The sequence below is a fragment of the Aquarana catesbeiana genome, linkage group LG06, assembly GCF_042186555.1.
Source record: "Aquarana catesbeiana isolate 2022-GZ linkage group LG06, ASM4218655v1, whole genome shotgun sequence".
In the NCBI taxonomy this organism is placed as follows: Eukaryota; Metazoa; Chordata; class Amphibia; order Anura; family Ranidae; genus Aquarana; species Aquarana catesbeiana.
In genome coordinates this window covers 104,570,561-104,583,781 of record NC_133329.1, presented here as the reverse complement: position 1 = coordinate 104,583,781, position 13,221 = coordinate 104,570,561, and the positions used below count along the sequence as shown (strand labels likewise).

The following is a 13,221-nucleotide window of genomic DNA, read 5'->3' as shown; positions in this document are numbered from 1 at the left end:
CAATTTTCACCAGACATATATATTCCCCTTATAGTAAAAGTTTTGGTGGATTTATAAGCTCAACTATCAATAATAGCCATTAACATTAGTTAAAATAGTGAAAGTTTTGCTTCCTTATGTGGGTCAGAATAGACACAGTTAGCATCTGTTTCAAAGGGGGGGAAAAAGGGGGGGGGGCCTTGTAGGCCTATTCGGAATGTCTGAGAGCTTAACATAACGGAAAGCGTTGGCAATGTCAGCCTGGAAAGTAAAGAGGGCCCCCTAGGACTAGTCCATTGACAGATTCTTGATCCATGGATACCACATCTTATTGAATTTCGATTGATTTGGAAGGTGCAGGTAAGTTTATTGTTAACCATAATCCACTTAAGCTTGCGTTTGACGTAATCAAGCAGTATCACAGTCTGCTCCCAATGTTTCCAATAGTTATCCTGCCCGCTAAAGTCATATGCAGAATCAACTGTTTGAAGTTCTTTGGGACCTCAGGTGGTAGTTTCTAGAATAAAGCTCGTTCAGGAGATCTACGAATATGGACCTCCCTTGCCGAATGGATAAGATTAAAGATTCTGATCCAATAGTTATCCTGCCCGCTAAAGTCATATGCAGAATCAACTGTTTGAAGTTCTTTGGGACCTCAGGTGGTAGTTTCTAGAATAAAGCTCGTTCAGGAGATCTACGAATATGGACCTCCCTTGCCGAATGGATAAGATTAAAGATTCTGATCCAGAGTCGGAGTATACTTTGGGGCATTGCCAACAAATGTTACATAGTTGGTAAGGTTGAATAAAGACACCAGTCCACCAAGTTCAACCTGTGTGGATGAGGATGTGTATTTGTATATTGCGTTCACCGAGATGCCCATTGAATTTTTTTAAAACTATGGACACTTCCCACTGACACCACCGATTGTGGAAGGAAGTTCCACATAGGATGCACAATTTTCCCAATATCCGTAGAAATGCAGTATTGTCGTATAAAATGATTTAACTCATTAACTTACTTAAAGTGTAGGTTCACCTTTACAGAAAATCTGTAAGGTTCCCATCAACATTTACTGCATTGATGGGGGAATCAAGCAATTGTACAATCTATGGCTTGTTTTAGTATCTATGCCCTGCTCATGTGACATGAGCTGCTACGATCAGGGCTGCTGATCGACTGACTTTGTCTGAACAGAAATCCCCTAAACTTCTGAAGATCAGATGACCAATGCCTAGGCATTGGTAGGGTAATTGGCCAATGTGGAAGCTTGTCATTTTCTGAAAAAAGACATTACAAGATTTTTTTTTTACATTTACCATTCTGAAAGAGGCAATGTGGTCAGGTTTAGAAGGGGATTCAATTTTCAGGGAAGCTGCTTTTTTGAACATTGGAAGCTGACTCCTGATTATTTGACTTGATTCTGTTGTACTTTTTATCTAAAGAAACCTCATTACAACTCATACGGTTGATTGTGTACATGTTTTACCCACAGCTGTCACAGCCAGGACGTTTACCAGACTCCCTGCCGACTATTGAGAACACAGTGCCTGTCACAGACCTTACATGGGACCCTTTCAATCCTCAGCGACTAGTCACAGGTATGATAAAAGCCATGTCACCCTCTCATGTTGCAGACTGGGACAAGAAACAACAAAGGACAGATGATTATTATTATACAGGATTTATATAGTGCCAACAGTTTGCACAGCGCCTTACAACATGAGGGCAGACAGTACAGTTACAATACAATTCAATATCACAGGGCCCTGCTCATTAGAGCTTACAATCTAGTTATAGTGAGGCTTATGTCTGGTACACAGGGTGAGAAAATCAGACGCAAAAAAACACATTCAGAGCGATCGTTCGATGATCGAATCCTTAGTACACAGCATTTGAGAGCCAATCACCTACAGTTCATGAGATAATATCCGAAGGAACAAGCACAAACATTTTTTCTCGTACGATAACAGAATAAACGATTTTTATTTAATTGGTATAGTATTCGTCCATAAAAAAACGATTGACCAAGACTGAGCATGATCGGAAACAAGAGAACAACCTGTAAATTACTCTATTTGGAGGATGACCATTGAATACGAACAAAGATATGCGCAGAGAACTAATCTACGTTGCAGAGACCAGTGCACAAATACTCCGCCACACTCTGAACGGGTATAGCCGAAGGCGTGGCGAGCAAAGGGGTCACACGTACATTACATCACTTCCAATTACATTCTGGTACATAGCTAGGCACACAGGAAGAACATTTTTGTACGCTTTGTAGCACTCTCATGTTTGATATTAGACTAGAATGCAGAAAACCCCCAAACGATTATTTGTCTGATTTTCTTATCTCATGTGTATCAGGCATTAGGGTGATTGTATATTAAAAATACATTTTAATGTATTTTTAACTGGAAATAGAATAAGAATCTGTCTTGATGTCAGCCTCTTGTAATTCCCTATACAGCAGGGTTAGGACTAGTAATGTGTAGGACAGCACTATCAGGCTCTGATATACTTCAGAAAGATGACCTCATTATGTGGTGCTATTTATTCACTGTCCACTCAACAAACTCAAGGGTATGCTAGCTATTGACCAAGCTGTGCTGCTGCTGCTACAGTTAAAGCAGATGTAACCGTAAAAAAAAAAAAAAAAAAAAAAAAAAAAAGATCCTGTTCCTTTAAAGCACAATATACAGCATAGTGCTTGTGCAGAGTAATTTGTCCCCCTCTATGCTGCAAAATACCTGGTCGATCCTGCCTCTTCCTGTGTCCCCCTGTGTGTGCAGATAACGGTAATCATGGCTGCTGATTCATGATACCTTGGTCAGTTTAAGTGCCTCTGTCATTCCGCAGTCTCTCCCTCTCCCCCTCCCTCCCTGCCTGTCAGCAATTGAGTCAGTGCTGATCTGCTCCCTGCCCCTCCCCTCCTGCTGCTATTCTGTGTAAAATAACTCTGCCTAATTATTAGAATCCCCTCTGTTATATGAAGCTATGTTGCACAGTGTCTTTGTTTTTATAAAAATTATGCAGCTTAATACCTTATTGCAGAGCGCCGCTGTGCGGTCATGTGACATCCTGCCGCTCTTTTCCTCACCTCCTTGCTGACATCAGAGGGGAATCTCAGCTCCTCCCACTGTAGTCCTCAGATCAAAGAAGGAGAGCAGCGGGACGTCACATGACCGCACAGTGGTGCTCTGAAATAAGGTATTGAGCTGCATCATTTTATGGAAACAAAGACACTGTGCAACATAGCTTCATATAACAGAGGGGATTCTAGTAATTAGGCAGAGTGACTTTACAACCACTTTAAGGTCACATGCCTAGCGGTGCTGTCTGGTGGAGTGTCTATTAACTTTCTGTGCCGTACCTCTACTGACTGTTATCAGTTAACATTGTTTTTAGCTCTGTGAATTATAAAATACTTATTTTCAGTGTTATGGAGGAGGGGGAGTTGTTCTGTATTCCTAACCCATTTTCTGCCCTAGGGTGACAACATTGCTGCTGCTTAGATACAGTACAGTTTGTGAGCATTGTCACCCTAGGACAGGAAATATGTTACTGGTATGCTGCGTACAGACGATCGGACATTCCGACAACAAAACCATGGATTTTTTTCCGACGCATGTTGGCTCAAACTTGTCTTGCATACACATGGTCACACAAATGTCGGAAATTCCGAACGTCAAGAACGCGGTGACATACAAGGCGTACAATGAGCCGAGAAAAATGAAGTTCAATAGCCAGTGTGGCTCTTCTGCTTGATTCCGAGCATGCGTGGAATTTTGTGCGTCGGAATTGTGTACACAACTTGTTGTCGGAAAATTTGAGAACCAGCTCTCAAACATTTGTTGTCGGAAATTCCGACAGCAAATGTCCCATGGAGCCTACACATGGTCGGATTTTCCGACAACAATCTCACATCGAACATTTGTTCTCGCAAATTCCGACCGCGTCTACACGGCATTAAGATCACCAGATGAAAAGGAAAAGGAAGGAAAAAATAAGTAAAATGAAGAAAACACATGCAACCGCCTCCTCTAAAGATTGGTAAGCCTCAATATATTACATTTTTGTTCTTGGGCTTAGATGCACTTTAAATTAAATAATAGCTTGGCTTTGAAGTGATAATGCGCCTTGTTCATTCTCCTACATGGTATGCATGAATTGGTTTACATAATCATTTTTAAATCAAATTTCAGGTGGAGAGGACGGAAGGATTAAAGTTTGGATAATTCCACAGGTTGGGCTTAAGGAGACCTTCAGTGACCCTCACTCAGTTCTTATTGGTAAGAAACACATTACATGACAATGATAAAAAGTACACACACAATTCAGCTAGTCCCAGTCATACACTGAGCATACCCAGAACAGCGAGGAGTCATACATAGAATGAGATATAGGAGCACAAAGGATCATAAAATACAAGCTGGAAGACGTACAGTGGCTGTGGAATGCCCCAGGACCAGCATTGAGCAGCCTGGTTACCCTGTGGAATGATTGACCCCACACAGGTATTTACACACCTTCTAAAGTAAATATAACTAGTAGTTTTGCTTTGGATACAAAAGCTAAATTCTTTTCAGGAGAAATGCAATTTAACCCTAATTTGGTCACAGCAGATTTATGTGACCAATGCTGCCCTCCTGTGGGATTTTTTCAGAATAACTTGGTGACCCTGAGGATTGAAAGCTGATGGAGTCCAATGCAGCTTTGATGGCGAATGCAAATGTTAAAGGGCCATTCCACCGAACAGGGATAATTTAGTTATATTTAAGGTCTGGTGGCCTCAACCCTGGATCCATCTGCAAGATCGCCATGATTTAGTTCTCTTATCCTCTTATTATTTTGTCCATATTATAACATAGATTAAAATATTCAACAAGGGGAGTGGGTGTTCCTCAAAATGGCCAGAGTTGGTGTGCAGACCCAACTCATAGACCTCACCAGGAGAGTTCATGAGAGATCCAAGAAACTGTCAGCTGGTATATCTACCAAAAAAAGTCCTCTTAGGACTCATTCTCACTAGCGGTTGAACGTCTGTAATACTCCACGGTTAAGCCACACTTTTACCCCCCCAACCGCAACCCCCTTTAGCTGCAATCATGAATAAACCTGAAGCGCTGCTCAAAGCTGAGGCTTGAATATCTCCCTGCTGGTGCTCAGAAGACGGTAGCAGACCTCAGATTCTCTCATCCAGAAGTGTTAAAACTGTTTTGCATGAGACGCCGCTCAAACAAACCCAGTGCTAACAAGATGTGTGGCCTCAGCCAGAGCCTCTCCAGCCACGCCCACTGATGTTTGCCCCGCCCGCCGGGGGCTTGGTCACCTTAAGCTGTAGAGGCAGTTGTCTTTAGTGCCAGGCATAGCAGCCACCGAATGCGACTCATTCAAGTGAATAGAGCTGCTCTGCAAGCGCTCCACAATCATGGGGTTTAAAGAACTAAAGCAGGCAATGAGGAGGCGATACAAAGCCTCCTCACTGCCTGTCAGAATCTCTCTGAAGAGCAATCCAAATGCAGATCTTCAGAAAGCAAAGTTAGTGTGAAGGAGCCCTTAAAGCGGTTATATATCCGCAAAAAAATAAAAAAAAAACAACCCTGTAAGGCAAAGGCATAATGCGGTGCATACTAGCTCATTTTGAAATACTTACCTTAGATTGACGTGTCGGCATCGCATCCCGGTCACTGCTGAGGAAGCTGCGCTTCTTCTAGGTTCGCGGCTCCGGCGATGTGAGTGGCTGGAGCCACGATTACCTCACTCCCGCGCATGCGCGCGGGAGCCCTCAGTTCTGGCAAGCTCCGGCACGATACGTCGGACCTTCACTGCGCATGCGCCGCTGACGTCAGCGGCTGCATGCAAGGTAACTAAACCATACAGGTTTAGGAGATATTTATTTTACCTACAGGTAAACCTTATTATAGACTTATCTGTACGTAAAAATGTACTAATGAGGTATACAACCACTTTATTGAGACACATTGCCGATGGCTATTTAAACCTTGATTGTACCTGAAATATACTATATAGCCAGAAATATATGGACACACTCCCCCGAATGATTGCATTTAGGTCTTCCCAGTGAAGGCCATTGTTAATCATACCATAGCATTTTAGGAAATGTTGCGCTTCCAACCTTGTGACAACACATTAGGGAAGGTTCTTTTTTCTTCCAGCATGACTATGTCCCTGTGTACAATGCCAGTTCCATAAGGACATGGTTTGATGAATTTGCTGTGCAGACAGTGACCTGCACAGAGCCCTGTTCTCAACCCTATTGAATGCTTTTTATTGAGCCTGACCTCACAAATACACTTTTGGTTGAAGGGGCACAAATGCCCACAGACACACTCCAAAATCTTGTGAAAAGCCTTCCCAGAGTGGAGACTGTAATAGCCAACTCCTAATTAAAACCCATGGTTTAGGAATGGGATGTCCAACAAGCTCATATAGGGGTAATGGTCGGGGTATCCACAAACTTTTGACCCTGTAGTGTATTTCTATCATGTTGGGTGCAGCCAGTGTTTGCAGACCTTGTGATAACTATTGATGTATATTTTCTCCATTGAAAGCAAGTCTCTTTGGGGTAAACCTGGTGTACGCTTTGCCCAAGAACACCCAACGCAGAGGTGCTTAGACTGTGAAAATGCAATTTAGCCATAAATATCAATTCTAACAGATGGGTGTTCTTGGGCAAAGCGTACACCAGGTTTACAGCAAAGAGACTTGCTTTCAATGGAGAAAATATACATCAATAGTTATCACCAGGTCTGCAAACACTGGCTGCAAATCAGTGGAATGTTGATCTGGTAAATGTATGTTTAACCTCCATAAGCCATAGTACTGCAATATCATCAGGCGTGAAATATAAATGACTTTACCTCCTTCTCCCCCAGGTCACAATGAGCGGATCTACACAGTGCGATTCCACCCCTGTGCCTCCGATATCCTCGTCTCCTCTTCTTATGACATGACAGTGAGAGTGTGGAACCTGCAGGCCGGGAAAAATGTGCTGACTTTACAAGGCCATGAAGATCAGGTGAGTTTATCAGACAAGATCCACTCACAAAGGACTAACACGTGTGGGATTTTCAGAACCATATTTTGCTTGCTTATTTATCAATCATATTTTTTTTTCCTTTCAATTAAGATTTTATCGCACAAATTAGCTGAGCTAGGGCATGCGTGGTTAGGATTTTTGCAGTATTTTGTATGTGATAAGCTTATATGAGGTGACTGTACTATGTTTGTACTAATGGTGGGGAAAAAAATGTTGTACTATAGTTATACAGAGAAAAATCGGTCCTTTTTTTCTTCCACCTATGAGAAAAAGCCTACTGTGCCTAATGATAAATCCCGCCCCCTCCTCTCCCCCCCCCCCCAGATGGCAAGATTGTCCATCCTGCTGGAAAGTCTCTTAGTAGACCCAATCCTGTAACAATATGAAAAGAACTCGCTGCTCCAGGTGAAACAGATGAGCCTGATGAAATCTTCTAATGAGTGCTAGCCCTGGCCCGCCTCCGTGAGTAGTATAAGAATAAGAAGTAATGACTGCACATCGAGAAGTTCCAAATGCCATTTATTAAAAACCACCAAAGTCACACCATAGGACAACCACAGACAATCTTGGTAGACGCGTTTCACACAATAAGGTTGTGCTTAATCATTACTGTAATGATTAAGCACAACCTTATTGGGTGAAACGGGTCTACCATGATTGTCTGTGGTTGTCCTATGGTGTGACTTTGGTGGTTTTTAATAAACGGCATTTGGAAATTCTCGAAGTGCAGCCATTACTTTCTATACTGTGACCCAATCCTGTGATGGAATGGATCAAAGTACAGCAAGTATGTGAAGATCATGACTGATCATCCACATCTGTGATGATGGTCAGTTTTTTGCACAAGCTTTGCTTTTAGGGATATCTGGCCATCTATGACCAGCCTAGAAGGAATAAGTGAGGTGATGAGCATTTCTTTTTCTCACAGATCTACTCCCTTGCCTGGAGTCCAGATGGCAAATATTTAGCTACCTGCTGCAAAGATCAGCGTATTCGTATATACGAGCCTCGGGTTTCCAACCGTCCAAAGCAGGTAACTCCAACTGATGTGATTAATTACTAAGTATGTTTTCTTGTCTACATTAGCAGAATAGCAATTGGAACTTGTTTGGAGTCTTATTACTCAGGTTAACACAATGCTTCCCTCCTCTATATCAGTGGTCTCTAAGCTGCGGCTTGTGGGCTGGATGTGGCCCTTTGCCTGTCTTTATCCAGCCCTTGGGGTACTATTCCTCTCACTGACACAAAGGATGAGGCATTATTCCTTCCACTGACACCAACAGTGGGGCCTAATTCTTCTCACTGACACCAAGGATAAGGCATCATTCCACTGACTCTAACAAAGGGACACTTTTCCTTCCACTGACTCCAACAGTTTGGTCACTATTCCTCCCATTATTATAAATGATGGAACATTATTCTTCCTACTGATTCCAAAGATAGTGCACCCTTTCACCGGATTATACCAATGATGGCCATATTCCTCTTATTAAGGCCGGCCATACACGGTGCAAATTTCTTTCCTGCAACCACGGGTGGCAGAAAATTTTCTTGATTCCCCCATCAACACAGACAGTGCTGATAGGAGAATCCCTCCTGCCGAGCAATTGTCTGCTCCCGGCCGGGGGGGAGCTGTCCCCGCCGGGAGAAGACCGTGATGATCGTAAGTGAGTCAGGCAGGCTGGTTGTACCCAAGTTGATCGATCGATCAGCTTGGTACATTCAGCCTGCCCATTAACGGTTCGAATCTCGACCAGTTTCTGCTGATCCAGCCGAGATTCGAACCGTGTATGGCCAGCCTAATAACAATTATTGGGCACTATTTCACCTACTACTGACTACTAATTTTTTTTACTCCCACTGACCACCAAGCCTGAGGCATTGTTTACTCCCAATGGCCACAGTCTGACCCTTCTAAAACCTGAAGGAGAATAAATTGGCCCCTTGCTTAAAAAGTTAGGAGACCCCTTGCTCTATATGACCCCATTGACTTATATAGTGGAGAGGAGCTTTGTATGTGATGGAGCTCTGATTCTTTCAACAGGAGGGTGCTGGGCCAGAAGGTGCCCGAGGAGCACGAATCCTCTGGGTGTGCGATGGTAAATATCTCCTCGTGTCAGGGTTTGACAGGTAAGAGATTTTTGTAAATGTGATATTTTTTCAGTATATAGTGGAGTGAGCAGTGAGGCATCTTATGACTCTCTCTGATTACTTTATATTTTGCAGCCAAAGTGAACGCCAGCTGACTTTGCATTGTACAGAAAACCTGTCACAGGGTCCTATAACCACCATCAGTCTGGATGTGTCACCTTCCACTCTTATCCCGCACTATGACCCAGACATCGGCCTGCTGATACTCACTGGGAAGGTAAGCATACTGGGGTCACATGTATGGGTGGAGGTACAACAGAAAGTGCTAAGTGGTACATAATTTGGACAGTACAAAATGGAATACATGAGCAAATAATCATACGTATTTTGTGTGCCTGACATTCCTGTATAATAATAATGTTGTAGCTTATGTCTAAAGAGACACATCCCATGTGTGTTTTCTTAGGGTCATATCAAACCAGTTACTTTGTAGCAGAGATCTGTAGCAAATACAAATTTCTCTGAGTATTTTCTCTAGTAATTTGTAGCTGGCTACAGAGTTGCTGGTTGACTACAGGTCTCATCTAGACAGCTACAAATCCCTTGTGTCCCATGATGGTCAGCAGCTGCATTGGATAGCATAAGGAGCTACTAAAGCAAGCGATCGCTGCTTACAAAATCGCCTTCTTTTCTTAAGCTTGGCATACATGGTTAGATTTTATTTATTTTTTAATTAACCTGATCAATTAAAATTTTCCAGCGTGATCGTTCAACAGAAATCATTCCCGCTGAACTGGCCCAATTTCGATCCATCTGTACTCACTTATAGGTTTTACATTGCCATACATTTATGTGGCTGAGCAGAAGAAATAAAACTGATTTCTCCATCCAGCGCTCCCACTGTGGGCTATTGTCAGAATTTACAAACCATGCATGCATCTGTTAGCCCCCTTTCACACTGGGCCGCATTAGCGCTAAAGCGCTGCTCGTTTTAGCAGCTATTTAGCATTCTTTAAGCGGCGTTTTTCGGCCGCTAGCGGGGCACTTTTAACCCCAAAGAAGGGGTTAAAAGCGCCCGTGCTGCAGCGCTTCCGAAATGCTTTTCAGGCGCTTTGAAAGAGCTGCCTATTAATTTCAATGGGCAGGGCGTTTTGGGAGCGATAAATACAGCGCTCCCAAATCGCCCCAAAGATGCTGCTTGCAGGACTTTTCCTAACGTCCCACAAGCGCACTGACTGAATGAATGGGAGGCGATTTTCAGGCGCTTTACAGGTGCTATTTCTAATGATAAAAGGCCTGAAAACCACCTCCGTGTGAAAGGGGTCGTAACTTATTTATGGAGAAAAAAAAGTGTGAATGAGGAGAATACTGCATTATGACCACTAGATGGAGCAGATGAGCATACTTATTTTCTATGATGGTGCTATCTAGTGGCCATAATGCGGTATTTTCCCCATTCCATTTTTTTTTCCAGTGAACAACTCTTAAACTGCAGTTAATATAGCCTGAGAACATTCGATTTTGCCCCATTCACACAGAACAAATGTACATGCAGTTTCAATTGGCAAGCAACTATGGGAATTTTTCACACACCTATATATTTATTTTCTATGCTCATCAGCTCCATCTAGTGGCCACAATGCAGTATTTTCTTGATTCACTCTATTCTGAAACATTTAACCAGGAGAGAAAATAACTTAATAACATTTGAATTCCCTCCCCCATTTGTGCATACAGTTTCACAGGATGAATAGCTCTGCAAATTGTTTTTTATAAATACACCCCTTCTGGATCTACACAACATAATTCTAAAGAACTGTGAGACTAAATGTAGTTAATGTTGAGGTGTAAGAATGGATGTAGTAAATATCTAGGGCCCATCCACACCAGAATGCAGTGCAGGAAACCCGCATTCCGTATACATTTCCCACACTGTGTTCAAAGCGCATTGCCCTTGTGATCTGCAGCAGGTGTCAATGCAATGACACCCCAAATGGTTTGCCTGCACTGGATTGCATGGTATAGAAGTACCATGCAATATGGTTGCTCTGCATTTTTTAAAGTAGTGCATGTACTGCTTATGGTGTGGTGCAGTGAGATCTCAAATGAATGGGCTGAAAACGCACTGCACTCAAGTTGCACAGGAATCACACAGGATGACAATCGCATTCCTGTGCAATCTCTTATGTGAACTGGCCCTAAATAAAATAAAAAAAAAAAATCAACCAAAGTTTAGCAAAGATTAAAGTGTACTTACCATGCTTGGAATGACAGCACATTTACAACAAAGGACACCCAATAGAAAGCCCAGGCCACGTGCCCTGGATGCCAGAGTCTACAAAGCCCCTGACTGACTGTACTGTCTTTTTTTTTTTTTCTCTAGGGTGACACCAGATCGTTCATGTATGAGGTGGTGGCAGAAAGCCCCTACTTCCTGGAATGTAACAATATTGTGATCAGTGACCCACACAAGGTGAGACCACCAATGTTTTCATTATAAGCTTCATTATGTACAATTACATGTCAGAAACACCCGAAACTTTAAAGTATAACTAGTTTTGTATAGAGCAGGTGAGGGTTGAAAAAGCTTTAGGTTATTTTTCTTTCTCGTACATCACGGGACACAGAGTCTCAGTAATTACTGATGGGTTATATAGGGTTATCACTAGGTGATTGGACACTGGCACACCCTAGACAGGAAGTTCAACCCCCTATATAATCCCTCCCTTTATTGGGAGTACCTCAGTTTTTTCGCCAGTGTCTTAGGTGTTGGTCACAAGTAAAGTTGTGCTGAGCTCCGCTGGAATATCCTTACTAGGGGCAAGCCCTGCAACCGTATCCATTCAAGGTGTCTTTTCCAGGCTGAATTGGATGGTACCCAGGCCTCGTGTCCCAAGAAACAAGGTTTTTACCTGTAACGCTTTTCTATTTAGAGAGCTGGACCCCAGGATCCAGTATTTGTTTTTTTTCAGCCATATTCCTGGCGGGGTGCTTTACAGGCCCAGAACTGCGGATCCCCCTATTCAAGGGGGCCCCAGTCTCTGAAGGTTTTCTCTAAACGGAGCCCACCGTGAGAGGTTAAGATTGTCTCTGTTACACAGAACCCTGCAGCTGGATAAGGTAAGGGAGACTCCTCAAGAATTTTTTAATTCTAGTAGGTTTCGCCTTTAAGTAAATGTATGCTATGCCTAAAGTCGCCACCGGGGGCTGTCAAGAGCACATACCTTTCATGCCTGATCTATCTGTCTCAGTGTCCACGCTGTACGTTCCTCCAGCCGTACTCCGGGTAGGATGGGGGTTCTTTCCTTCAGGGATTCTCTCCCCACGGCTTAGAGGGTCGGGGTGAGCCTTAGCAGGGAGCGGTAGTATACCGCACCACCCGCTGCCGCCGCCATTACGGCGGCTTCCCATCCACCGGCCCTTCTCTCTCCTCCGCCCCAGCCTCCCCTCCATGCAAGATCAGAGCCTCGGCTCGTGCGGGAAAACACTCGTTTTTTGAAAAGAGCGAGGAGGGGGGCAGAAGGGGTGGTTGGAGGAGGGGGGGCGGAGCGTTAATGCAACGTCGGCGTGGTTAGACGCCCACATCGCTGGCTACACAAGCTATATCATGCACTCTTTTTCAGGTGCACACGGCTTATGGAGGGACACAGAGCTGACGGGCACATGTGAGGTGGGAGACAGGCATTTCCCAGGCAGCATTTACTTAAGCACTGGGTCTTAGTAGCAGCGGCAGTTGCTGAACTACATTGCTCAGGAGTCAGTGCATTTTTGTGGTACCTCTACCTTTGGTGCTTGGCACTATGGGCAGAAGAGGTACAAATACCCCGAAAAATAGGGGCTCTAAGGGATCTCCCTCAGGCTCTGAGGACCCCCCCTCTGCAGCACCTTCCCCCCCGAAGGACCTAGGGAAGCTGGCCAGGGTGAACTGTCGGGGTCAGGGGCTGCAACTGCTTCTGGCACTTCAGCCCCTGTATACATTACGCAGGAGGTTTTTTCCTCAACCATGAATGGTTTAGAGGAAAGGTTTGTGGCCTTAATCGCATCTTCACTCAGTGGAAGAAAATGCACTAGGTCCCCCTCTGCCA

General features: G+C 43.8%; 1 protein-coding gene across 1 annotated transcript in view; it reads left to right on the top strand.

Moving 5' to 3' along the window:
• CORO7 (coronin 7) overlaps nucleotides 1-13,221 on the top strand; it is a 317,064-nt gene that overhangs the window by 286,481 nt on the left and 17,362 nt on the right. Inside the window, exons 17-23 of the mRNA XM_073636587.1 lie at nucleotides 1,475-1,580; nucleotides 4,188-4,274; nucleotides 6,882-7,024; nucleotides 7,974-8,078; nucleotides 9,090-9,175; nucleotides 9,272-9,413; nucleotides 11,520-11,609. Coding sequence (XP_073492688.1) covers nucleotides 1,475-1,580; nucleotides 4,188-4,274; nucleotides 6,882-7,024; nucleotides 7,974-8,078; nucleotides 9,090-9,175; nucleotides 9,272-9,413; nucleotides 11,520-11,609 — 759 coding nt within the window. The remainder of the gene's footprint in view (nucleotides 1-1,474; nucleotides 1,581-4,187; nucleotides 4,275-6,881; nucleotides 7,025-7,973; nucleotides 8,079-9,089; nucleotides 9,176-9,271; nucleotides 9,414-11,519; nucleotides 11,610-13,221) is intronic.